Source organism: Emys orbicularis, chromosome 5 (genome assembly GCF_028017835.1).
Source record: "Emys orbicularis isolate rEmyOrb1 chromosome 5, rEmyOrb1.hap1, whole genome shotgun sequence".
Classification (NCBI taxonomy): Eukaryota; Metazoa; Chordata; order Testudines; family Emydidae; genus Emys; species Emys orbicularis.
Genome location: NC_088687.1, coordinates 143,273,362 through 143,296,882, shown reverse-complemented (window position 1 = coordinate 143,296,882; position 23,521 = coordinate 143,273,362). Strand labels below are relative to the sequence as shown.

General features: G+C 53.0%; 1 protein-coding gene across 1 annotated transcript in view; it reads left to right on the top strand.

Annotated features, from left to right (window-relative positions):
• The window catches only part of ATP6V1B1 (ATPase H+ transporting V1 subunit B1), an 84,479-nt gene that overhangs the window by 30,538 nt on the left and 30,420 nt on the right, over positions 1 to 23,521 (top strand). The window contains exons 2-4 of the mRNA XM_065405026.1: positions 551 to 606; positions 13,191 to 13,289; positions 20,574 to 20,667. Of these exons, the coding sequence (XP_065261098.1) occupies positions 551 to 606; positions 13,191 to 13,289; positions 20,574 to 20,667 (249 nt within the window). The remainder of the gene's footprint in view (positions 1 to 550; positions 607 to 13,190; positions 13,290 to 20,573; positions 20,668 to 23,521) is intronic.

Here is a 23,521-nt window from a genome sequence, read left to right as displayed (position 1 = left end):
TGGAACTCATTGCCACTGGATGCAGTTAAGGCTTAGGAGCTAGACAACCAGATTAGCCAGAATGTTTTCATAGTTAACACTCACACCAATTTTGGAAGGGACACAAACCCTTGTATTTAAGGGTCTTAACTAATCTCTAATTTAAATTATCAGCTCTTTGAGGGACAGAGACTGTCTTTTTCTTCTGTGTTTGTACAGCACCTAGCGCAGTGCGGTCCCAGCCCATGACTGGGGCTGCTAGGCACTACCACAATGTAAATACTATTCATAGGAAGTAGGACGAGACCTTAATAGGGGGGCAGATTATCTCCCTGCTGCCTGCTGTGGGGTTCTTACACCCTGCTTCTGGTGCTGGCGACTGGCAGTGGCAGGAGACGGGACCAGTGACCCAAGGTTCAATCGACTCTGGCAGTTCCGAAGATTTACAGCTTTGACCTTTCGATAGACTGGCTGCTGCCTTGATGTTCCTGGGGCTGTCCCTGTCTTGCCTGATCCTGGGAACCAGCCCTATTCGGAGTCCATTTCTAATGCTGTGCTCTTTGCTCTGCAGCATACCGGACGGTGTGCGGGGTCAACGGGCCGCTGGTGGTGCTGGACAACGTGAAGGTAACAGAAATGCATTCCCTGGTGCTTTAGCCTATGTCAAATGACTGGGCAGCATGTCGCTGCGTCAGCCTTATGCTTTCTCCCCACATTCTGCTTTGGGCTCTCCCTCTCGCTCACACACAGTCCTCTTCCCTTGGCCCCCGCCTCTCCCATGAGTGGCCCCGTTTTCTCCGTCTGGTCCCTCCTTAGTGGTACCGTAGGAATAGCATTGCTGTGCCGGCACATTGTGCCAAGTCCTGTGCTTTCACTTTAACTACATGCACACTTAACGCTCCGGGCTTGTTGTCTTCTCTCGGCTGAGGGGAGGAGAGAGTTTTCGGGGAGATCTGTTGTGTAGAAACCTGCAGGATTCTAAGGGGCTTAGGGTCTGTCCGTCAGGTAGTCCACCCCCAGAAGTTCATGTCCAAGCTGAGCTTGACTTAACCTTATCTTCTCCTGAGGCAAATGCACTTGGAGGTGGTGGAATCTCCTTCCTTAGAGGTTTTTAAGGCCCGGTTTGACAAAGCCCTGGCAGGGATGATTTAGTTGGGGATTGGTCCTGCTTTGAGCAGGGGGTTGGACTAGATACCTCCTGAGGTCACTTCCAACCCTGAGATTCTATGACACGAGTCTAAGCCGGGGGGTGGGAGATGTATTCGAGTTACCCAGGGGGAGGCATCTCTCTGTGCCATGCCAGTAAGGCCCTGAACTTAGGGTTACCATCCGTCCGGGTTTCCCCAGACATGTCCGGCTTTTTCAGCTTTAAATGGCCGGCCGGGGGGGATTTCTAATAAAGTAGAAATGTCCGGGATTTCCCCCTTCCACTCATGCAGAGTGCGGCGCGGCTGATTGGATGGCTGGGCCTGATTGAAAGCCGCTCGCAGCCACTGGGGCCTCTAGCAGCCAGAGTCCCTCCCCCCCCCTCCTCCCCCGCAGAGCAGCGCCACAGTGTTTGGCTGCACGTGGAGCTCGCAGCTCTCCCTCGGCCTGGTGGGGGGGGGGGGCAGGCAAGGGACAGGGAACGGGGGGGTTAGATTGGTCGGGGGTCTGGGGGGGCTGTCAGGAGAAGGGGGTAGAGAGCGGTTGGGGCAGGCAAGGGACAAGGAACGGGGGGGTTAGATTGGTCGGGGGTTCTGGGGGGGGCTGTCGGGAGAAGGGGGTGTAGAGAGCAGTTGGGGCAGGCAAGGGACAGGGAACGGGGGGGTTAGATTGGTTGGGGGTTCTGGGGGGGCTGTCAGGAGAAGGGGGTGTAGAGAGCGGTTGGGGCAGGCAAGGGACAAGGAACGGGGGGGTTAGATTGGTTGGGGGTTCTGGGGGGGCTGTCAGGAGAAGGGGGTGTAGAGAGCGGTTGGGGCAGGCAAGGGACAGGGAACGGGGGGGTTAGATTGGTTGGGGGTTCTGGGGGGGCTGTCAGGAGAAGGGGGTGTAGAGAGCGGTTGGGGCAGGCAAGGGACAGGGAACGGGGGGGTTAGATTGGTCGGGGGTTCTGGGGGGGGCTGTCGGGAGAAGGGGATGTAGAGAGCAGTTGGGGCAGGCAAGGGACAGGGAACGGGGGGGTTAGATTGGTCGGGGGTTCTGGGGGGGCTGTCAGGAGAAGGGGGTGTAGAGAGCGGTTGGGGCAGGCAAGGGACAGGGAACGGGGGGGTTAGATTGGTTGGGGGTTCTGGGGGGGCTGTCAGGAGAAGGGGGTGTAGAGAGCGGTTGGGGCAGGCAAGGGACAGGGAACGGGGGGGTTAGATTGGTCGGGGGTCTGGGGGGGCTGTCAGGAGAAGGGGGTAGAGAGCGGTTGGGGCAGGCAAGGGACAAGGAACGGGGGGGTTAGATTGGTCGGGGGTTCTGGGGGGGCTGTCAGGAGAAGGGGGTGTAGAGAGCGGTTGGGGCAGGCAAGGGACAGGGAACGGGGGGGTTAGATTGGTCGGGGGTTCTGGGGGGGGGCTGTCGGGAGAAGGGGATGTAGAGAGCAGTTGGGGCAGGCAAGGGACAGGGAACGGGGGGGTTAGATTGGTCGGGGGTTCTGGGGGGGCTGTCAGGAGAAGGGGGTGTAGAGAGCGGTTGGGGCAGGCAAGGGACAGGGAACGGGGGGGTTAGATTGGTTGGGGGTTCTGGGGGGGCTGTCAGGAGAAGGGGGTGTAGAGAGCGGTTGGGGCAGGCAAGGGACAGGGAACGGGGGGGTTAGATTGGTCGGGGGTTCTGGGGGGGGCTGTCGGGAGAAGGGGATGTAGAGAGCGGTTGGGGCAGGCAAGGGACAGGGAACGGGGGGGTTAGATTGGTTGGGGGTTCTGGGGGGGGCTGTCGGGAGAAGGGGGTGTAGAGAGCGGTTGGGGCAGGCAAGGGACAGGGAACAAGGGGGGTTAGATTGGTCGGGGTTCTGGGGGGGCTGTCGGGAGAAGGGGGTGTAGAGAGCGGTTGGGGCAGTCAGGGGACAGGGAACGGGGGGGTTAGATTGGTCGGGGGTTCTGGGGGGGGCTGTCGGGAGAAGTGGGTGTAGAGAGCGGTTGGGGCAGTCAGGGGACAGGGAGCAGGGAGACTTAGATGGGGGTGGGGTCTTGGGGGCAGTTAGGGTGGGGGGGGTCTCAGGAGAGGGCAGTCAGGGGACTGGTAGGGGGTAGGGGGATTCTGAGGGGGGCGGGAAGTGGGAGGGGGCGGGGCTGGGGCGGGGCTAGGGCTGCACCCCGTGTCCTCCTTTTTGATTGTTGAAATATGGTAACCCTACCTGAACTGGTCCGTCTTGGAATGACTGAAACCCCCAGCCCAGGGCTCGGGGGCAGAGAGAGGCACCCACAAGCCGAACCCCTTTCTCCCTGGGTTTCCCCAGCCCCTAAGCCGCCCAAACTCCACCCCCCACCACTCGGGGGCTGGGGTGGGAGGACGGGGCTGGGTTTATCTCTGATGCCTTCTCTCCCGGCCGCCACAGGCAGCGCCTGGCTCAGCGCATAGGAGCCATTCGCTGCCGCAAAGACACGGCGCCCACCCAGCCACGGCCTCGCACAGAGCCCCCACACCTCGGCCGGGGAGAGGTTTCCAATCTTGTTCCGGGGGGGGGCGGGGGGCTGCCACTGAGCTCAGTGGGATCAGGATCGGGCATTTCCCCTCCAATGCAAAGCGGGAGGGAAGCTGCCTCCGGGGTTTGTGACCATAATGAACAGATCCCTCCCTAGGGCTGTGTGATTGGCCTCCTCGTTACTGCTTCTCCTAATGACCCTGCCAGAGCCGACGGGGCGAGGGCCCATTCAAGGGGCCCCCAGGGCCTGGCATGATGAGCCTCCCACTTAGCTTCTCCGGCTGGCCGAGGAGGGCCAGCAGCACAATCTCCTGGAGCAGGGAGGTTGCCCCCGGTGCGGGGAGCAGTGAGTGCACAAGAATGAAACTGACCCCCTTGGGCCCCCAGCAGAGGGCCAGGCTGCTGCCCAGCTGAGTGGGGGGGGGGGAAGGGTCTGGTTCCCCCCACATCATCTCCCCTAGCCTCCCCTCACAGAAGCACGTGTCTTCCCTGGGCGTAAAGGGCCATAAGAGGGGTCTGATTTGAGCTGCGTTCAGCGAGCAAGGGGGAGCCAAGGTGGCTTGTAGCAGGTCTGCAGCTCCTTGATTTCCCCCTTTCCAGCTGCTGGGAGTAGCCGGAGCACAGAGACGCTCAGCCCATGTCCCCCTTCCCGCAGCCGTGCCCCCTACACCTGGGGCTGCCCGGGGGGTACGGCGCAGACAGAGGTGCTGTGCTGGTTCTTTGCCACTAGTGATTCCAGGGGCGGCTCATGTGCAGCCGGATCCACTGGGTTGCTGGTCTTTCTGCCCCAGGAGAGTGGGCCACAGCAGAAGGAAGGATCGAGGCTAAGGTGCATGGCAGTGGGAGTCAGGCCATGTGTGTAGGAGTGGGAAGGGGACTCCAATTATGATCTACATCTGGACTGGGCAGCTGGGCTGGGCCCAGGGAGGAGGGGTGGGGTTAGCTGGATTCTCCTTCTTTGCAGCAGAAGCAGGATTATCTGCCTCACTTCAGGTAGTGATGTCCTTCCTCCCCTCCCCCCCGGTCAAGCCCACAGATGACAGCTGGGTGGCACAGGTGTTGCTACTGGCAGAAGGATGGGGGAAAACACAACTGTATGGTGGATTAAGGCCGAGGCATTACAAGCCTGTACCAAGGGTGCCAGCTCCTGGAGTCACGTGAACCATGGGTGCAAAGGAAAGCTTGAAAACATGACCTAAGGGTAACCAATGCAGCGACTTTATCTGCCTGAGTCTGCCGAGAGCCTGCACCAATAGCTCTGAGAAGAGGGAGTTGCCCTATACATCTCAAGGGGGTGTTAACCCCAAGACCCACTGTTCAGCCCAGCAGTGGAGCCTGCAGGCAGCACAGTGGGCCTGGGGCACTCACCCAAACACTTACACCCCTGACTGCTGGGGTAAGTCCTGGGCAGGCACCCTGCTACCTCTGCTCCTGTTCCTCTGAGGGTGGGTGGTGTGGAGGGGAATGAACCCAGCTGTTGTCCCTGATGCTCCTGGGGGAAAAGGGCGGCTCTCTGGGAAGGGGTGGGCCCCCCTGCCACCACCACTTTAAGAGGGGAGCAGAGACACTGGAGTCCTTGTGTCATGCCCAGGGCCCCCGAGTGGCTGAATCGGACCCTGCCCAGGTGCAGTGAGGGGAGGAGGAGAGCAGGGCATCTCTCAGGGCCTGGCGTGGCCTGCAGCTCCCTTATTCCCAGAGATGACACGGGAGAGGGAGAGGGGCCCTGGTCCTCTAAGGTTTTTAGATGCCAAACTCCCACAGGGTGGAGGTGCCTAAATGCCTTGGAGGACGTGGGCCTGAGATCCCGAGGGAGCTTCTGGGGAAGGCAGCTGCAGGGCGCGGGAGGTGGTGGATCTTGCAACTGGAGCCCATTTGGTGTGGACGGATCAAGGGAACCAACAGGGGGAGCCCTGCAGTGCCTCCCCCCAACAGCTGATTTGTGGTACGGGATGCCCAGAAGCACCTGCTGCAGGCGGGCTGTAACCAGAGAGGTGGGAGCCTGCATGGAGGAGGGATCTACGTGGTCCCTGGGTCTGAATTAACACTCATCAAGGGGAGGAGAGACGGGCTGTCCTGGCACAGCCAAAGCCCCTGTTGGGCCGAGCCGAGAACAAGGGAGGGACCAGTCCTTTTGGAGCCATCCCTGGATTCTGTCCCCTGCCCTTCTTGACATATGCTGCCTGCTTAGAGCTCTCCCTGCTGGCTGGATGACGTGATGCAGCCACACTGGAAAGTAACCATGGTATGTGGCACAGTCACGTGCAAAATCACGCTTAGTTTGTGTTTGGCCAAATCCTCTGCTAAGCAAATGGTGTGGGTGTGGGTGGGTGTTGGCAGACAGCTAAAAGGTGACACATTTTATAAGTGCTTATGTACAAATGCTAGAAGTCTATATACTAAGATGGAGGAACTCGAGTGCCTGGTATTAAATGAGACTATGGATATAACGGGCATCACAGAAACTTGATGGAATGCTGATAATCAATGGGACACAGTAATACCAGGGGACAAAATATATCGGAAGGACAGAACAGGTCGTGCTGGTGGGGGAGTAGCACTGTATGTGAAAGAAAACATAGAGTCAAACGTAGTACAAATTTTAAATGAACCAAACTGTACCATAAAATCTCGATGGATAGAAATGTAGTGCTTGAATAATAAGAATATAGCAGTAGGGATATACTACTGACCACCTGACCAGGATGGTAATGGTGACTGTGAAATGCTCAGGGAGATGAGAGGCTATAAAAATAGAAAACTCAATAGTAATGGGGGATTTCAGCTATCCCCATATTAACTGGGTACATGTCACCTCAAGATGGGATGCAGAGATAAAGTTTCTTGACACCATAAATGTCCTTGAAGCAGCTAGTCCTGGAACCGACAAGGGGAGAGGCAATTCTTGATTTAGTCCTAAGTGGAGCACAGGATCAGGTTCACAAGGTGAATATACCTGAACTGTTTGATAATAGCAGCCATGATATAATTACATTTAACATCCTGGAGGGGAGGACACCAAAAAAGCCCACCACAGTAGCTTTTAATTTCAGAAAGGGGAACTACAGAAAAATGAGGAGGTTAGTTAAACAGAAATTAAAAGGTACAGGGCCAAAAGTGAAATCCCTGCAAGCTGAATGGAAACGTTTTAAAAACACTATAATAGAGGCTCAAATTAAATATACCCCAAATTAAAAAACATAGTAAAAGGACCAAAAAACTGCCATCATGGCTAAACAACAAAGTAAAAGAAGCAGTTAGAGGCAAAAAGGCATTCTTTAAGAATTAGAAGTTATATCCTACAGAGGAAAATAGAAAGGAGCATAAACTCTGGCAAGTCAAAGGTAAAAATATAATTAGGCAGGCCAAAAAAGAATTTGAAGATCAGCTAGCCAAAGACTCAAAGTAACAGCAAAAAAAATTAAATGTTAAGTACATCAGAAGCAGGAAGCCTGCCAAACAATCAGTGGGGCCACTGGACGATCGAGATGCTAAAGGAGCACTCAAGGACGATAAGGCCATTGGGGAGAAACTAAAGGAATTCTTTGCATCAGTCTTCACGGTTGAGGATGTGAGGCAGATTCCCAAACCTGAGCCATTCTTTTTTGGTGATAAAGCTGAAGAACTGTCCCGGATTGAGGTGTCATTAGAGGAGATCCTGGAACAAATTGACAAACTAAACAGTAATAAGTCACCAGGACCAGATGGTATTCACCCGAGGGTTCTGAAGGAACTCAAATGTGAAATTGCAGAACTACTAACTGTGGTATGTAACCCATCATTTAAATCAGCTTCTGTACCAGATGACTGGAGGATAGCTAATGTGACGCCAATTTTTAAAAAAGGCTCCAGAGCTGACCCTGGCAATTACAGGCCGGTAAGCCTCACATCAGTACCGGGAAAATTAGTTGAAACTATAGTAAAGAACAGAATTATCAGGCACACAGATGAACATGATTTGTTGGGGAATCTTTGGGGGAGTCAACAAACGTGTACAAGGGTGATCCGATGGATATAGCATACTCAGATTTTCAGTAAACCTTTAACAAGGGTCCTCACCAAAGGCTCTTAAGCAAAGTAAGGAGTCATGGGTTAAGAGGGAAGGCTCTTTCATAGAAGATTAGGGCTGGAAGAGACCTCAGGAAGTCATCTAGTCCAGTGGTTTTCAAACTTTTTTTCTGGCGACCCAGTTGAAGAAAATTGTTGATGCCCATGACCCAACGGAGCTGGCGATGAGGGGTTCGGGGTGTGGGAGGGGGCTCTGGGCTGGGGCAGGGGGTTGGGGTGTGGGAGGGGGACCGGGCTGTGGGCTGGGGGTGCAGGCTCTGGGATGGGGCTGGGGATTCATAGATTCATAGATTCTAGGACTGGAAGGGACCTCGAGAGGTCATCGAGTCCAGTCCCCTGCCCGCATGGCAGGACCAAATACTGTCTAGACCATCCCTGATAGACATTTATCTAACCTACTCTTAAATATCTCCAGAGATGGAGATTCCACAACCTTCCTAGGCAATTTATTCCAGTGTTTAACCACCCTGACAGTTAGGAACTTTTTCCTAATGTCCAACCTAGACCTCCTTTGCTGCAGTTTAAGCCCATTGCTTCTTGTTCTATCCTTAGAGGCTAAGGTGAACAAGTTTTCTCCCTCCTCCTTATGACACCCTTTTAGATACCTGAAAACTGCTATCATGTCCCCTCTCAGTCTTCTCTTTTCCAAACTAAACAAACCCAATTCTTTCAGCCTTCCTTCATAGGTCATGTTCGCAAGACCTTTAATCATTCTTGTTGCTCTTCTCTGGACCCTTTCCAATTTCTCCACATCTTTCTTGAAATGCGGTGCCCAGAACTGGACACAATACTCCAGCTGAGGCCTAACCAGAGCAGAGTAGAGCGGAAGAATGACTTCTCGTGTCTTGCTCACAACACACCTGTTAATACATCCCAGAATCACGTTTGCTTTTTTTGCAACAGCATCACACTGTTGACTCATATTTAGCTTGTGGTCCACTATAACCCCTAGATCCCTTTCTGCCGTACTCCTTCCTAGACAGTCTCTTCCCATTCCGTATGTGTGAAACTGTTTTTTTCTTCCTAGGTGGAGCACTTTGCATTTGTCTTTGTTAAACTTCATCCTGTTTAACTCAGACCATTTCTCCAATTTGTCCAGATCATTTTGAATTATGACCCTGTCCTCCAAAGCAGTTGCAATCCCTCCCAGTTTGGTATCATCCACAAACTTAATAAGCGTACTTTCTATGCCAATATCTAAGTCGTTAATGAAGATATTGAACAGAGCCGGTCCCAAAACAGACCCCTGCGGAACCCCACTCATTATGCCTTTCCAGCAGGATTGGGAACCATTAATAACAACTCTCTGAGTACGGTTATCCAGCCAGTTATGCACCCACCTTATAGTAGCCCCATCTAAATTGTATTTGCCTAGTTTATCGATAAGAATATCATGCGAGACCGTATCAAATGCCTTACTAAAGTCTAGGTATACCACATCCACAGCTTCTCCCTTATCCACAAGACTCGTTATCCTATCGAAGAAAGCTATCAGATTGGTTTGACATGATTTGTTCTTTACAAATCCATGCTGGCTGTTCCCTATCACCTTACCACCTTCCAAGTGTTTGCAGATGATTTCCTTAATTACTTGCTCCATTATCTTCCCTGGCACAGAAGTTAAACTAACTGGTCTGTAGTTTCCTGGGTTGTTTTTATTTCCCTTTTTATAGATGGGTACTATATTTGCCCTTTTCCAGTCTTCTGGAATCTCTCCCGTCTCCCATGATTTTCCAAAGATAATAGCTAGAGGCTCAGATACCTCCTCTATTAGCTCCTTGAGTATTCTAGGATGCATTTCATCAGGCCCTGGTGACTTGCAGGCATCTAACTTTTCTTGCAGACATCTAACTTTTCTATGAGGATGAGGAGTTTAGGGTGCAGGAAGGGGCTCTGGATTTGAGAGGGGGCTCAGGGCTGGGGCAGGGGATTGGGACATGGGGTTGGGGCACATTGGGACATGGGGTTGGGGCACAGACCTCGGGCGGCTCCCGGGTCTGCAGCACAGCGGGGGTGTTAAGGCAGGCTTCCTGCCTGTCCTGGCACCATGGATTGCGCTGTGCCCCAGAAGCGGCCAGCAGCAGGCCCGGCTCCTAGGCAGAGGTGTGGAAGTGGCTCCGCGCGACTCTCACCTGCAGACACCTCCCCCCCAGCGAAGCCGGTGCTCGGAGCAGGGGCAGCGCACGGAGCGCCATGCCCTCTCCTTCCCCCGTCTAGGAGCCGGATCTGCTGCTGGCCACTTCTGGGGCGCAGCGCGGTGTCAGAACAGGTAGGGACTAGCCTGCCTTAGCTGGGCACCGCCGCCAGGACTTTTAACGGCTCGGGACTTTTAACGGCAGTGCTGACCAGAGCTGCCGCGACCCAGTGCCTGACTGTACCTAGTACTGGGTCGCGACCCGCAGTTTGAAAACCACTGATCTAGTCCAACCCCCTGCTCAAAGCAGGACCAACCCCAACTAAATCATCCCAGCCAAGACTTTGTCAAGCCGGGCCTTAAAAACCTCTAAGGAAGGAGATTCCACCACCTCCCTAGTAACCCATTCCAGTGCTTCACCACCCTCCTAGTGAAATAGTGTTTCTGATATCCAACCTAAACCTCCCCCACTGCAACTTGAGACCATTGCTCCTTGTTCTGTCATCTGCCACCACTGAGAACAGTCTAGATCCATCCTCTTTGGAACTTCACTTCAGGTAGTTGAAGGCTGCTATCAAATTCCCCCTCGTTCTTCTCTTCTGCAGACTAAATAACCCCAGTTCCCTCAGCCTCTCCTCGTAAGTCATGTGCCCCAGCCCCCTGATCATTTTCGTTGCCCTCCACTGGACTCTCTCCAATTTGTCCACATCCCTTCTGTAGTGGGGGGCCCAAAACTGAATGCAATACTCCAGATGTGGCCTCACCAGTGCCGAATAGAGGGGAATAATCACTTCCCTCGATCTGCTGGCAATGCTCCTACTAATGCAGCCCAATATGCCGTTGGCCTTCTTGGATCAGTCAGTAACTGGTTAAAAGATAGGAATAAATGGTCTGTTTTCAGAATGGAGCGAGGTAAATAGTGGTGTTCCCCCTAACGGGCCATCCTGCAAAGCCAGCTAGATTTCTTTTCTTATCTAATTGCTTTCTCACGGTGTGTGTAGGTATTCACCTCCACCTGTGTGGCTGATATACCATTATGTAAAATGCCTGTATTTCCCCAAGGCCGGATTCTGCAGTGAAAATCTGGCATGACACCATGGTCTTTGAAAGAAATTCCTCCCCATTGACACCAGTGGACACAGACAGTTCCATCCGTTGTGCAAACTGACTCGGATCTGTTGGCTGTAGCTCCTGTTACCGGGCGGTTTTAGTAGACGGGGGAAATACTGTTGCTTGGTTTGACAAAGTGACCTCTAGTGGACACTGCTATGCTCATCCTGCATTTTCCGGGCAGATTCAGCCTGGCTCAAGTTCCGTGGACATGGATGGGCTGCAGCTGTGTGTCCACTCACGCCAGGCCCCGGTTTGCACACCGTCTGCTCAGTTATGGGGGCCATGATCTTCTGGCTCGGGCATGGGGCTGGGCGTTCAGCGTTCTGGGTTTGTCACCAATCTCGGTGCTTGTCTAGAGACCAGGGATCAAACCCCCCCTGTCTGAATGAGTTCACTGTTATCGTAACCCTGCTGTCCTGGCCCTCTTCCTTGGCATTAGGGCAGCTCTCGAGTTAAAAGCAGCCAACGCTAAAGCCAGGAAAGCTGCATTCCATACGTAGCTGCCCCTGGCTCCAGAGGAAGGGTTATGCCTGGTAATAAAGAAATGCTTTGTTGATCAATTGCAACATCCTGGATCGTTTCACTCTGACACGTGCAGGATGGAAATGAATAAGATCAGTTAAAGAGCTGGGCCACGTGTTAGATTGTTTTAAAAGAAGGTTTTTACTGGAGATTTGAAGTCCAAAGTTCACAGGCGTAGATGCCCAGTAGCCGGGGAAACGGTACCGTTCTGGCTGAGGCTAAGCCAGCAGGCTGGTGGCTGGTGCGTGGAGCAGGGCTGCTGGAGGTTTGGCGAAATGCCCGTCCCTTGGAACTTACACAATTCGGCAACTTTAGGGAAGGACAGTGGGACAATGCCAGAGCTTAGAAAGCAAAAGGGGGCCTGGGGGGCGCCATAATGGGATATAGGCCCATCTGTGCTAGCTTTAATCTAGCTAGCATGGGTAACCACAGTAGGGAAGATATGGCAGCAAACTAGCAGCCTGCGTACATACCCAGGTCCCCAGCAGCCCTGTATTGTGGCAGTTGGCCCATGTTGAAGTCCGAGCCGCCATGTCTCTACTCTGATTGTTATCTGTGTTCGTTAGATTAAGGCCTACCCGCACTACAATCTTCATGTGCTGTGTAGACGTGACCCTTGGTTCTAATCCAAGCCAGGTCAGTAGAGAGTGACCATGGTACATATCCCTCCCTGGTGTAACTACATGGGGGTTAGTCCGGGGGATGTAGCTGTAGCCAGAAGGTGAATTACTCCCTTGCTCAAAATGGGGGCTATGGGAGGGCAGGACAGCATGTGTGTGGGGGGGTAGCTTGCCCTTTGCACCCGCCCCCATCCTCTCCCTGCTCTGTGGCGAAGGAGAGGCTTTCAGATGTGGCAGCTTTCACCAGCCTGGCATTGACTGAAGGTCCATTTCAAAGTACCCAAGCGTAGACCATGATTCTGAGCCAATTTCCCTGCTAGCTTTAGCTGTTTGGACGTCTTATGCCCTAGGGTATGAACCCCCCCACAAATGCTCATGAATTTATCCTTGCAGCACCCCAGTTAGGTACGGAAGCTCACGCTTTAAATAGACGTGGGAGTGTTGTTATCCCCACTTTACAGATGGGAAACTGAGGCACGGGGAAATGAAGAGACTTGCCCAAGGTCCCCCAGTAGGTCAGTGGAAGAGCTGGGAATAGACCCCAGATCTCCTGCTTCCCAGTCTGGTGCCTTTTCCATAGAAGTGATGAATACAAGGCGTGAGCGTGAAGAAAGGATTGGAATGAAGAGAGACCTTTGTCCAGGTGGGGCAGGAGGGAGCTCCAGGCATAGGGGCTGCATGGTAGGGGTGCAGGGGAAGGATGCAAAGGGCAGAGTGGTGCAGGAGGTTTGGTCAGGGGGCAGGGGAAGAGAGCAGGAAGAAATGAGCACGAAGGGGTGGGGGAAAGCCGAGGAGCCCCACGAAAGTGTGGGACGAGGAATGGGAGGTAGGCACAGTGTGGGCCGCTCCGAGGCAGCGAGCACCCGGGCAGTGCTCCTACTGCCAAAGGAACACACAGAAATATTTCCGATCGTTCAGCTGGAAGCAGGGGCCGGGGGGTGCCAGCCCAAGAGGTTACACCCAGGCCCAGGCTCTCCCATTGGCACTCCCACTGAGCGAGGGAGGGAGCCGGGCGTTGCACGACGGTTGTACCAATGTGGGGAGCTGGCTGGAGTCTGGTTGTGTTATGAAATTCAGCCGGGGCAGGATTGCTTCCCACAGAGCAGCGGCCGCTCGGACATTAACCCCGGCCTTGCTTCTCTCTGCGCAGTTCGCCCAGTACGCCGAGATTGTCAACTTCACCCTCCCCAATGGCACCAACAGGAGCGGGCAGGTCCTGGAAGTGGTGGGCTCTAAAGCTATCGTGCAGGTGAGTGCACAGCGTGCAGCGGGTTCCTCGTTGCTATGTTCACGGCACACACACACAGAGGTTAGCTAAAACCAGGAAATCCTCTTGCTGGAAGCTTGCAATGTAACACAACTTTGGTTCTTCAAACCCAGAACCTTAACACACAAGAGCCAAAACCAGATAGAGACAAAGCAGGCTGCTCCCTAAAGCAGGATTCACCCACCTTGCTCTAAGCTGGCTCTTTGTTGAAGACTCAGCTTGCATGCCTCCCTGCAGCGCCCCCTTGCAAACAGATCATGAAAATCTCTGAGACTCACTGGGATAGCTTATCATTTTAACACAGTTTTCAACACACCACAACTGCAACTCACCCGGTCCATTCTGCTGCTGAGCACCTGTATTGCATTCTCTATAGGTTCCCTTTTCCAGTTCGGTTCCATATGAGCTTCATTCTTTGCAATACACATTGTCAGAGTGACTGGATGGCTCAGGAAACTGGGAAGGATATCAGTGTATCTGTATTATGGTATCACCTCTAGGCCATAACCTAGATCAGGGCCCCATTGTGCTGGGCGCTGCACAAACCCATAGTGAAAAACCACCCCTGCTCCAATGAGCTTGTGAGCGTGCAGGGGCCTTACCTGGTCACGATGTGTCTACACAGCCACTAGACACCGCGGCTGGCCCGTGCCAGCTGACTCGGGCTCCCGGTGCTCGGAATGCGGGGCTGTTTCATTGCAGTGTAGACACCTGGGCTCAGGCTGGAGCCGGAGCTCTGAGACCATCCCACCTTGCAGGGTCCTAGAGCCTGATCCCAGACATCTTTACTGCAATGAAACAGCCCCACAAGCCTGAGTCAGCTGCCACGGGCCAGCCCTGGGTTTTCCATTGACGTGTAGACCTACCCTCAGTTCTCCTTTCCTCTCACACCCCCCCTCAGGGGCAGGGCCGTAAGAGCAGCTGCTGCAGAGATTGGATTGCAAGTGTCTTTGGGGGACTCAGGCTCTGTACCCACGGTGGCACAAGAGTGGGGTGAACCCCCACGCGGGAGAAGAGAGGTGATTTTCTGTTCCCTTTTCTGCCTCCGTCCACTGAATTTTCTTCCTCCCGCTGACTGCTAGCCCTGGAGGAGACCTTGCCAACTGTATAACGTGCTTGCAAAGTGCGTGTCGTGGTGGCTGGTCCACCCAGAATAATAGAATATCAGGGTTGGAAGGGACCTCAGGAGGTCATCTAGTCCAACCCCCTGCTCAAAGCAGGACCAATCCCCAACTAAATCATCCCAGCCAGGGCTTTGTCAAGCCTGACCTTAAAAACCTCTAAGGAAGGAGATTCCACCACCTCCCTAGGGAACCCATTCCAGTGCTTCATCACCCTCCTAGTGAAATAGTGTTTCCTAATATCCAACCTAAACCTCCCCCACTGCAACTTGAGACCATTACTCCTTGTTCTGTCATCTGCTACCACTGAGAACAGTCTAGATCCATCCTCTTTGGAACCCCCTTTCAGGTAGTTGAAAGCAGCTATTAAATCCCCCCTCACTCTTCTCTTCTGCAGACTAAATAAGCCCAGTTCCAGTTCCCTCAGCCTCTCCTCATAAGTCATGTGCTCCAGCCCCCTAATCATTTTTGTTGCCCTCCGCTGGACTCTTTTCAATTTTTCCACATCCTTCTTGTAGTGTGGGGCCCAAAACTGGACACAGTACTCCAGATGAGGCCTCACCAATGCCGAATGGAGGGGAATGATCACGTCCCTTGATCTGCTAGCAATGCTCCTACTCATACAGCCCAAAATGCCGTTAGCCTTCTTGGCAACAAGGACACACTGCTGACTCATATCCAGCTTCTCATCCATTGTAACCCCTAGGTCCTTTTCTGCAGAACTGCTGCCTAGCCACTCGGTCCCTAGTCTGTAGCAGTGCATGGGATTCTTCCGTCCTAAGTGCAGGACTCTGCACTTGTCCTTGTTGAACCTTTTGGCCCAATCCTCTAATTTGTCTAGGTGTTTCTGTATCCTGCCCCTACCCTCCAGCTGTTCCCTGTTCTCCAGAAGAGAACAGCCTACTCCTGTGAGCAGCTAGCTGAATTGCTGCTTCGTTCTAGTAGCAGAGGGCTTTGCTGTAGCGTGCTGGGCCCTCAGTTCAAATCCTAGCAGCAGCAGTTGCTAGTCCTCATTCCCACTACTAAGCCATTGTGTCCCTCTAGCTCACTTGAATCTCGCCAAGTTTGGCAGTGACCTTGTTCATTTTAATACGGCTAAATGTACATGTCTACATCTGGGAATAAAGATAACAGTCATACATACAGGACGGGGGACTCTATCCCGGGAAGCAGCGACTTTGAAAAAGATTTGATGGTCGTGGTGGATAATCAGCTGAACATGAGCTCCCAGGGTGACTCTGTGGCCAAAGGGCTAATGCGATCCTCGGATGCATAAACAGGGGAATCTCAAGTAGGACCAGAGAGGTTGTTTTTCTTCTGTATTTGGCACGGGTGTGACCACTGCTGGAATCCTGCATCCAGTTCTGGTGCCCACAGTTCAAGAAGAATATTGATAAATGGAGAGGGTTCAGAGAAGAGCCATGAGAACGATCAGAGGGTTAGAAAACCTGCCTTCTAGCGAGAGACTCAAGGAGCTCCATCTATTTAGCTTAGCAAAGAGAAGGTTAAAGGGAGACTTGATCACAGTCTATAAATAACAAATATTCAGTTACGGGCTCTTCAGGCCAGCAGAGGCAGGAATAACATGATCCAGTGGCTGGAAGTTGACGCTCGTCAAATTCAGACTGGAAATAAGGGGTAAATTTGTAACAAGGAGGGTAATTAACCATTGGAACAACCTACCCACGAGTTGTGGTGGGTTCTCCATCACTGGCAATTGTCAAATCAAGATGGGCTGTTTTTCTAAACTCGGCTCTAGGAATTATTTTGGGGCACTTCTCCGGCCTGGGCTATGCAGGGGATCAGACTAGATGACCGCAGTGCTCCCATCTGCCCTTGGAATCGATGTGTCTCTGGCTGTTGAGTGGGGGGGTCTGCTTCCAGCTCCTTGGACGAGGCAGCCACAACACACTCACAAAACCACCTTTGCAACTGTCTCTTGGCCTACAAGCAGGCCAGCACTAAGGGGACAGGCAGGGTTCTAGGACTGTATGTAGCGCAGTAGGAAAGCCTCTAGTTAACACTTCCTGTTATAACACCTCGTTGTCAGCGGCTTATAACTTTGCCAAACTGTAACCGTTGGGGCTGGTATTTTCCCTGCTGAGCGTCTGCCTCGGGCTGAAGTTTCTCCCCCCCCCCCCCCCCAAACAAAAATGGTTCAGCCTTTTCTCAGAACAAGACTAGGGAAAAATTGGTTGTTTTTGCCCATGTTAATAAAACTCTTAAGCATTTTGTTGGGAAGCTGTAGCCCCATCATGCTCTGGAGCAGGGACTTGGCATTTGGCTGCTGGGGCCAACACTTGCTCTGGCATTGCGCTTCCCATCTGCTGAGGGGCCAGGCACAAAACCCGAGAGCAGGAAACTGTGTCTCCTGTGCTCCCAACGGCCACCCCCTGGCTGGCCCCCAGGCAGCAAGGAGAAGATGACTCAGTCTGCTTGGCGAGGAGAGGAGTCTGGGGGCAGTGGAGGGAGGGCAGGTTGGACAAGGAGCCAGACAGGTGGTGGGTGAGACTGGGACAAAGATCCAGGTGGGCAGCATGGAGAAGGGAAGCCGAGGGTTTGAGGGAACTGGGACAAGAAGCCAAGGGGTGAGGGACTGGGCTGATTGGGCCAAAGAGCTGGGGTGTGCTGCTGGGCCATGGAACCAGTGAGGGTGGGGACGTGGAGCCAAGGGGGTCAGGGAGCTGGGGGATATTGGGACAGGAATGAGGACTTGAGACGGGGGTGGAACTGGGACAGTGGCCTGGAAGGGTCAGGGCTACAGGAGTCAGGCCAGGCGGGCGCAGGGGCTGTGTAACCACTAGAGTAGATACTCCCCTCGGACCCTCGACTAGAACCCAGGATTCCTGAGTCTCAGTATCCCTCGGCTGCCAGCCCATAGCAGTGAAACCCACTGGCAAAGTGTGTGTCTCATCCCCATCTACTGGTTGGTTCATGTTGGGGATGACAACCTACTAGTGCTGTCAGTTGCTCCGGGGCAGAGGTCTGCGCTAGGGAACTAACAGTTCGCACCCTTCCGGTGACCCATGTGAGTACCCGCCTAGTTCCACAAGTTGGCACTCCTGTTTTGTCAGTTTGTTTTTTTTCAAAAACCTAGGAAATACACACCAAAAACTATGTTAAAACACACTGTTAAGGTGGCGAAGTCAAGCACTCAAAAGTTGGGAAATGCCAGAATTAGAGTTGCCTCTTTCAACCTGAATTTGGCCCCGTTGTGTGCATGCACTAGGTTACAGCCTTTAATTACATGGGCACAGCCAGTTTGTTCCCCAGTTCCCTCTGCTTCACGTCATTTCCCCCTAAAATGTGCCTTTGGCCTGGCCCTGCTGGAGCTTTTGTCTCTCCAGTGACCCCTGCTGGAGGTCCCCGGAAATGCCATTCTCAGGTCCCATGCCCCCTACCCCTCCGCCCAGTCAGCAAACTCTGCATTGACAATCACCAGTTCACCCCTCACCCTCACAACAACTGGCACAAAAGGTCTCTCCCTGTGAGATCCTTATCGTGGCCCTGATCCTGCACCCTCCATGCGGGTGGATTCTGTGGGTCTCCATGGGGGCACCAGGGTCCGTCCAAAATAGAAGTCACTGTTTTCTCTAAAAGCGTCCTGACCTTTTGTAATCTAACTCCCTGTCCCTTCCAATCAGCCCACCTTCCCTCCTGGCTTGTCCCTCTCTAATCATTAACCTGCCTGGGACCTCTGCCGGCGAGCTGCGAAACTTCACTCCTCCAATGCGCAGAGACCTTTGCAGTGCCCTTCTAATCCTATTAGGGAGTCAGCCTCCAAAAACCTGCGTCTTTTGCAGAAGCGGCTTAGGAAGGGCCTGACCCACACACATGCACCGGGGTCGGGCAGCCTTTTCCTTTCTTCCCTGCTGCCGCAGCTGCAGCTCTATGAATGAGCCTGCTTGAATGTGCCACATTCTTTCACAGTCCGGTCCTTTCCAAGGGGCCACACGGCTCTAATTAAAGCAGCGGTCGGGAGGTTAATTAATACAAATGGTGGCAAATATTATACCAATCAAAGTGCCTTTGGATTCCCTTCTCTGCTAGAGCATGCTGCTCTGGTAGGATCTCGTTAGTGGGCTGGGAGAAAACACAGCCCTTAAACCACCCGACTGTTACCTCCAGTGCATTAATGAGACTGTTTTATGCTTTCTTTATTCCGGCCTCTCCCGGACTCATTTTGGAGTTGCAGGGATCTCCAGCGCTGCCTTCTTTGAGCAAATCTAGGGTTCAAAGCAATTTTAAAAGAGCTATTTCTCACATGGCAGGAGTTGGGATGGAAAATTGCAATGATCTCTTAGATAGCTAAAGAAATTGCAGGTAAACACTGGTGTGTAATGTTTATATAATAGATGTGCGTGATCTATAAATATGGCCCTGATCCTGAAGTTGGCTCTGCCCAAGTGAATCCCTCCACCCATGCCGAGTTCGTTGCAGCATCTGGGCTTGTGTGTCATATATGCTACTGAACTTCCCAGCAGGATAGCTGCTCTGATGATAACTCTTGAGCCACAGGAAATACAGCTCGTTACATGCGAGCAACACATGTGCCCTTTTCTCCCATAGCGGCTGGTCGACTACTCAGCTGATGTTTCTTCATTTGCTCACATGGCAGAGGTCTGTACTGCAGCGAGCGCTGAGGATTCAAACCCACTGGTGACTGGGGCACTGAGCATTTAAATGCAGAGAGGAGCAGGATATTCTGATGCCTGCTTCCGTTTCCTGTGTCTCAAACCACGACAGGGGCTGGCTTCCTGTCTGATTGCTAGGGGTTCGGTTTGTGTTGTACTGAAGACACAGCTCAGGTTGGGGAGCTGTATTTCACGCTCGCACACACACACACACACACACACACAACCAACAGATCCCTGGCTGAGGACTTTCATAGCTTGCAAGGGCCTGAGCTCTCTTCCCCCCCTGCGAAGTCAAATCTGAAAGGTGGCGCCATGCTCCAGTTCTGCCTTGGCTCAAGAGCGCCACCTATTGAGACACAAACTCCACTTCCTGCCTCAAGGTCTCTCATCCAAGTGCTGACCTGGTCGTACACTGCTTAGCTTGGGAGATAGAAGAATTCTAGCAGCAGCTAGGAAGCCAAGGACCACCGTGTGCTTTGTGGCTAGCACAGAGCTCTGTGCCCAGAGGCGAACAAGCAGAGCGCTACCCTGTCCCTTTGTGAAGGCAGGGCTGCTGAGCAGGGATGTATAGGTGACCTGCTTTTGAGCCTACATAGTTACATTTAGGGGGCAGGTCGGGAGCTGGTGTAAATCAGACCAGCTCCACTGGTATCAGCTACACCAGTAGCTACGGATCGGGCTCCTGGAACAGTGACCCACGGGTCAGTGTGTGCAACCTGTCCACCTCTGCACCGGATCCACAGAGGAGATGAATCTGTTCCAGGATTGCAGCTGGCGAGACGGGTTCTTTCGCTCATGTCATAGAGGTTTGTGTATTTAGCTCTGGAGGGCCCCACTTCAATCCCCAGTGCTGACCAAGATCACCAGGCCCAGATCCAGCCACTACTTACACTTGACGGTAGTACTGATTACGTACCAGCATTACAGCCATCCCTGTTCGACAGCCCCATCGTTCTCCAGGCCAGCCAGGTCCGTGAGGGGACAGAAAAGGGACAGAAATCTCCCTGGGTGGCCCAGCAGCCCGGAGGTTTTACACTGTAAGACATGAGGGAGATTGTAGGTTTAAATGGAGGGGTAGCCAGGTGAGCGCCAGTTCCCCAGATCCATACGCTGCTGCTTTGAGGCCATAAACGGGCAATTGTGCAGCTCTACGCCAGGCTAGAGAGAGGGCCTGCTGAGACACATGCATACAGGGTCCAGTGACATGGTGGAGTAAAGGTTTGAGCCAAAGCCCATTGAAGTCAGTGGAAAAACTCCCGTTGACAGGCATTCGATCAGGTCCTAAAAGAGGAGTTTTCTTAATACCAAAGCTTCTTTCCTTCCTTCCTTCCTAGTCTCCCTCTCTCTCTGTGTCTGGTGCATCTTTTTAAACAGTGCAGATCACATAACATTATCTTCTAGATTCCCTTCCCCTCGGTTCATTTGAACCCGCCTGGCCCTCTCCAGCCATTTGCCGTTAATCCCCACTAATTGCCACTAATTCGGTTCCTGTCCCCCGGTCTGTGCAGGTGTTTGAAGGAACATCTGGGATCGATGCCAAGAAGACATCCTGCGAGTTTACCGGGGACATCCTCCGGACACCTGTTTCCGAGGACATGCTAGGTAGGTCCATAAGAGCATTGAGAACGAATTTATCTCACTACATGGATCTCACTCGAAAAAATAAACAGCAACAAGTTACTGCCAGAGCCGGTAGCCTGGTGCTGATTTTACATTTGCAACTTGTGATTTGTCTGCATAGAGATTCACTTTCCTTTGCTCAATCTTTACCATTGTTTCACCTGCGCTGAGATAGGGGCTGCAGGTAGGGTGACCAGACATCCCGATATCTTCGGGACCATCCCAATATTAGGGGCTTTGTCTTATATATGCAACTATGCTCCCATCCCGAAAAAAAGTGTCCCGATTTTTCACACTTGCTCTCTGGTCAGCCTAGCTGCAGGCGCTTTGGGAAATGGATTGAAAGGCTGGTCCAGTTCCACTGGCGCTGTTGGAAACGCCTCCCGGCCTCTGCTGAAAAGCTGCTGGGTGACTTTTGATAGAACTTCTCAGTGAGTCTGAAAAGCAAAATTCCAAAGGCTCCAGAAGCAGCCAGTGTGTCTCCATACAGGCCCGGCCCCACAAGCAGCGGGTAAAAGAAGCAGTAATGGAAACAGAGAAGGGAGTGGGGAGGAGAAGTGGGGAAGGTCACACCGTCTATAAAGGCTGGTAGGGGAAAACAGAAGGCCACAAAACCCAAGGATGAATTAATACTGCCAACAGGTTTCTGCTGATGGCACACATGGGCCCAAGGTGCGGGCTGGGATCTGGGATCTGATCCCGCGTTCAGGGGGTGTCTGGTGCATTAGAGAGAGAGGGGCCAGCTAAGAAATCCCTATTCAAATTCAGATTCTAAGCCACCAAAGTCTGGGGATGTTTGGATCCTGGGGTTTGGTTCAGCCCAGCGGCAGAGTGCAATCTGGTACTCCCCAGCGTTGGAACTGGGGCTTTGCTTCCGGCCGGTCTCGAGCGAATAGATCCGGGCTGGAGGCACCCGGAACGCTAGAGAGAACTCAGCCCCGCTAATAGGCGACGGGAGGGATTGAAATCAGCAATAATAATAATGGCAAAGCAGGAAGACAAGGCAGTAAAATTGTTTAATGACTGCAAAGGGCAGGAGGGTTTAGTGGATTGCCTACAGGATCTCTTGTTTCCAGGTCACCAGTTCAAATGTGGTCTAGGGTTGGAGGCGAGTTAAAGGTGGTTCCCATCTGATGATTGGCCTGTCTCTTATATCAAATGAGTCAGTCTAGTACCTACTGGATGACAGGCGGCTGCATCTTAAAAAAATATAAACTAGCACCATCCTTGTTGGAAATAACTGGCCCCTTTGTCTCAGAGGAGTGACCGAGGATGCAGTAAATGTAGAACCTGAACTCCTTTCCTGTGAATGAACCAGTAGCAGTGAACCTAGGTGAGACCAGGGCCCCATTGTGCAAGGCGCTGTATATAAACATAGTAAGAGACAGCTTCTGCCCCAAAGAGCTCGTAATAGAAATAAAGGGAGGGAAACAGAGGTACAGGAAGGGGAATTTGCCCAAGGTTACCTGACTCCCACTGCAGTTCTCTATCCCCTAGGCCACAGGCCTCTTTGGAGACATCTACGCTGCAGCTGGGAGAGGTGATTCCCAGCTTGAGCTAGCTTACTAACTTAGAAGTGTGGCCACAGAGGCACGGGCAGTGCCTCGGGCTAGCTGCCTGAATGCGTTCTTAGGAGCTCGGAGGGGGTGTCCCTGAGCCGCTGCCTGTGCTGGGAAGGCCTCGCTGCTATTTTTAGCACACCGGCTCGATCAGAGCGCGGGCGTGTACGTCTGCCCGAGCTGCAATTTATACCTCCAGCTCCAGTGTCGATGGGGACTTTTTTAGGGTAGGACGGAGTCCGTGTGGGGGAAGCTTACGTTGCGGTATGCAGTCTGTGGCTAACCAGAGAACTTCTGCCAGTGCAGCACCTTTCACTGGCATGAAACTGGCTCCCACAAGAGAGGAGCCCGAGCAATGACAGTCCAGCAAATCTAACTTGGATCCTTAGTAACGGAATCAAATCAACGTGAAGGGGAAAACAATTCCGTAACCGCCTGGAGGCTAACGATGGAGGCATGAGCAGTGAAACAGCATTGGGGAGTTGTAAAGAACAGATCTGGGCAGACCCAATCCCAGGGACAAAATCAGTGGGGGACGGGAACTCAGTAGATGTGATGTGTCAGTGTCTGGACATCAGTAAAGTATTTGCTAGAGTGTCTCATGCCATCTTACTCTCCTGTCGACTTGCAATAGGAGAACTGGCCACCAACCTGTCTGCAAAGGGCAATGGTAAAGGGCAATGCATCGCGCAGGGGGCAGTGTCAGTGCGGGAACTTGGGGTAACGTGATCACTGGACAGTGGATGGTTCCTTAAGGGATCTGTTCTCATCTTGCTGGAAAACTTTAGGAGACCGCCTGTCTCCTCTCTCCCTGCCCACTGGGGCTGCGCTGGGATACGTGCCACGTTCCAGGATGTGTCTGCTACCCAGGGACACAGAGGGGAGGTCCCGGTTTCATACTAGCTGGGAGTTTGGGCTCTAGTTTGGTTTGGTTTTGGTGAGGTGGGAAGAAGGGGAAAAGAGTGAGACGCTAAAGAGTTAATCGTGCCCAGCCCAGGTGCAGAGCTCTGGCACACAGAGGGTGCTGGGTAGGTGGGGGAACCTGACCCTGCCTTGCTGTGACACTGGAATGTGCAGCTAAGTGTCCCCGTAGCATGATGGGGAACCGACACCACCATTCTCCACCCCGACTTGTCCCTTGTGAAGACGGGAACAGGAGTGCAGGAGGCTTCCTACTGCTCCATGCAGCTGCTTAACCGAACTTATGCCCACACCTGGCCCCTGCTGCACACCACTTAGGGACTCGCAGGATCAAGAGCTGACGCCAAAGTCATCCA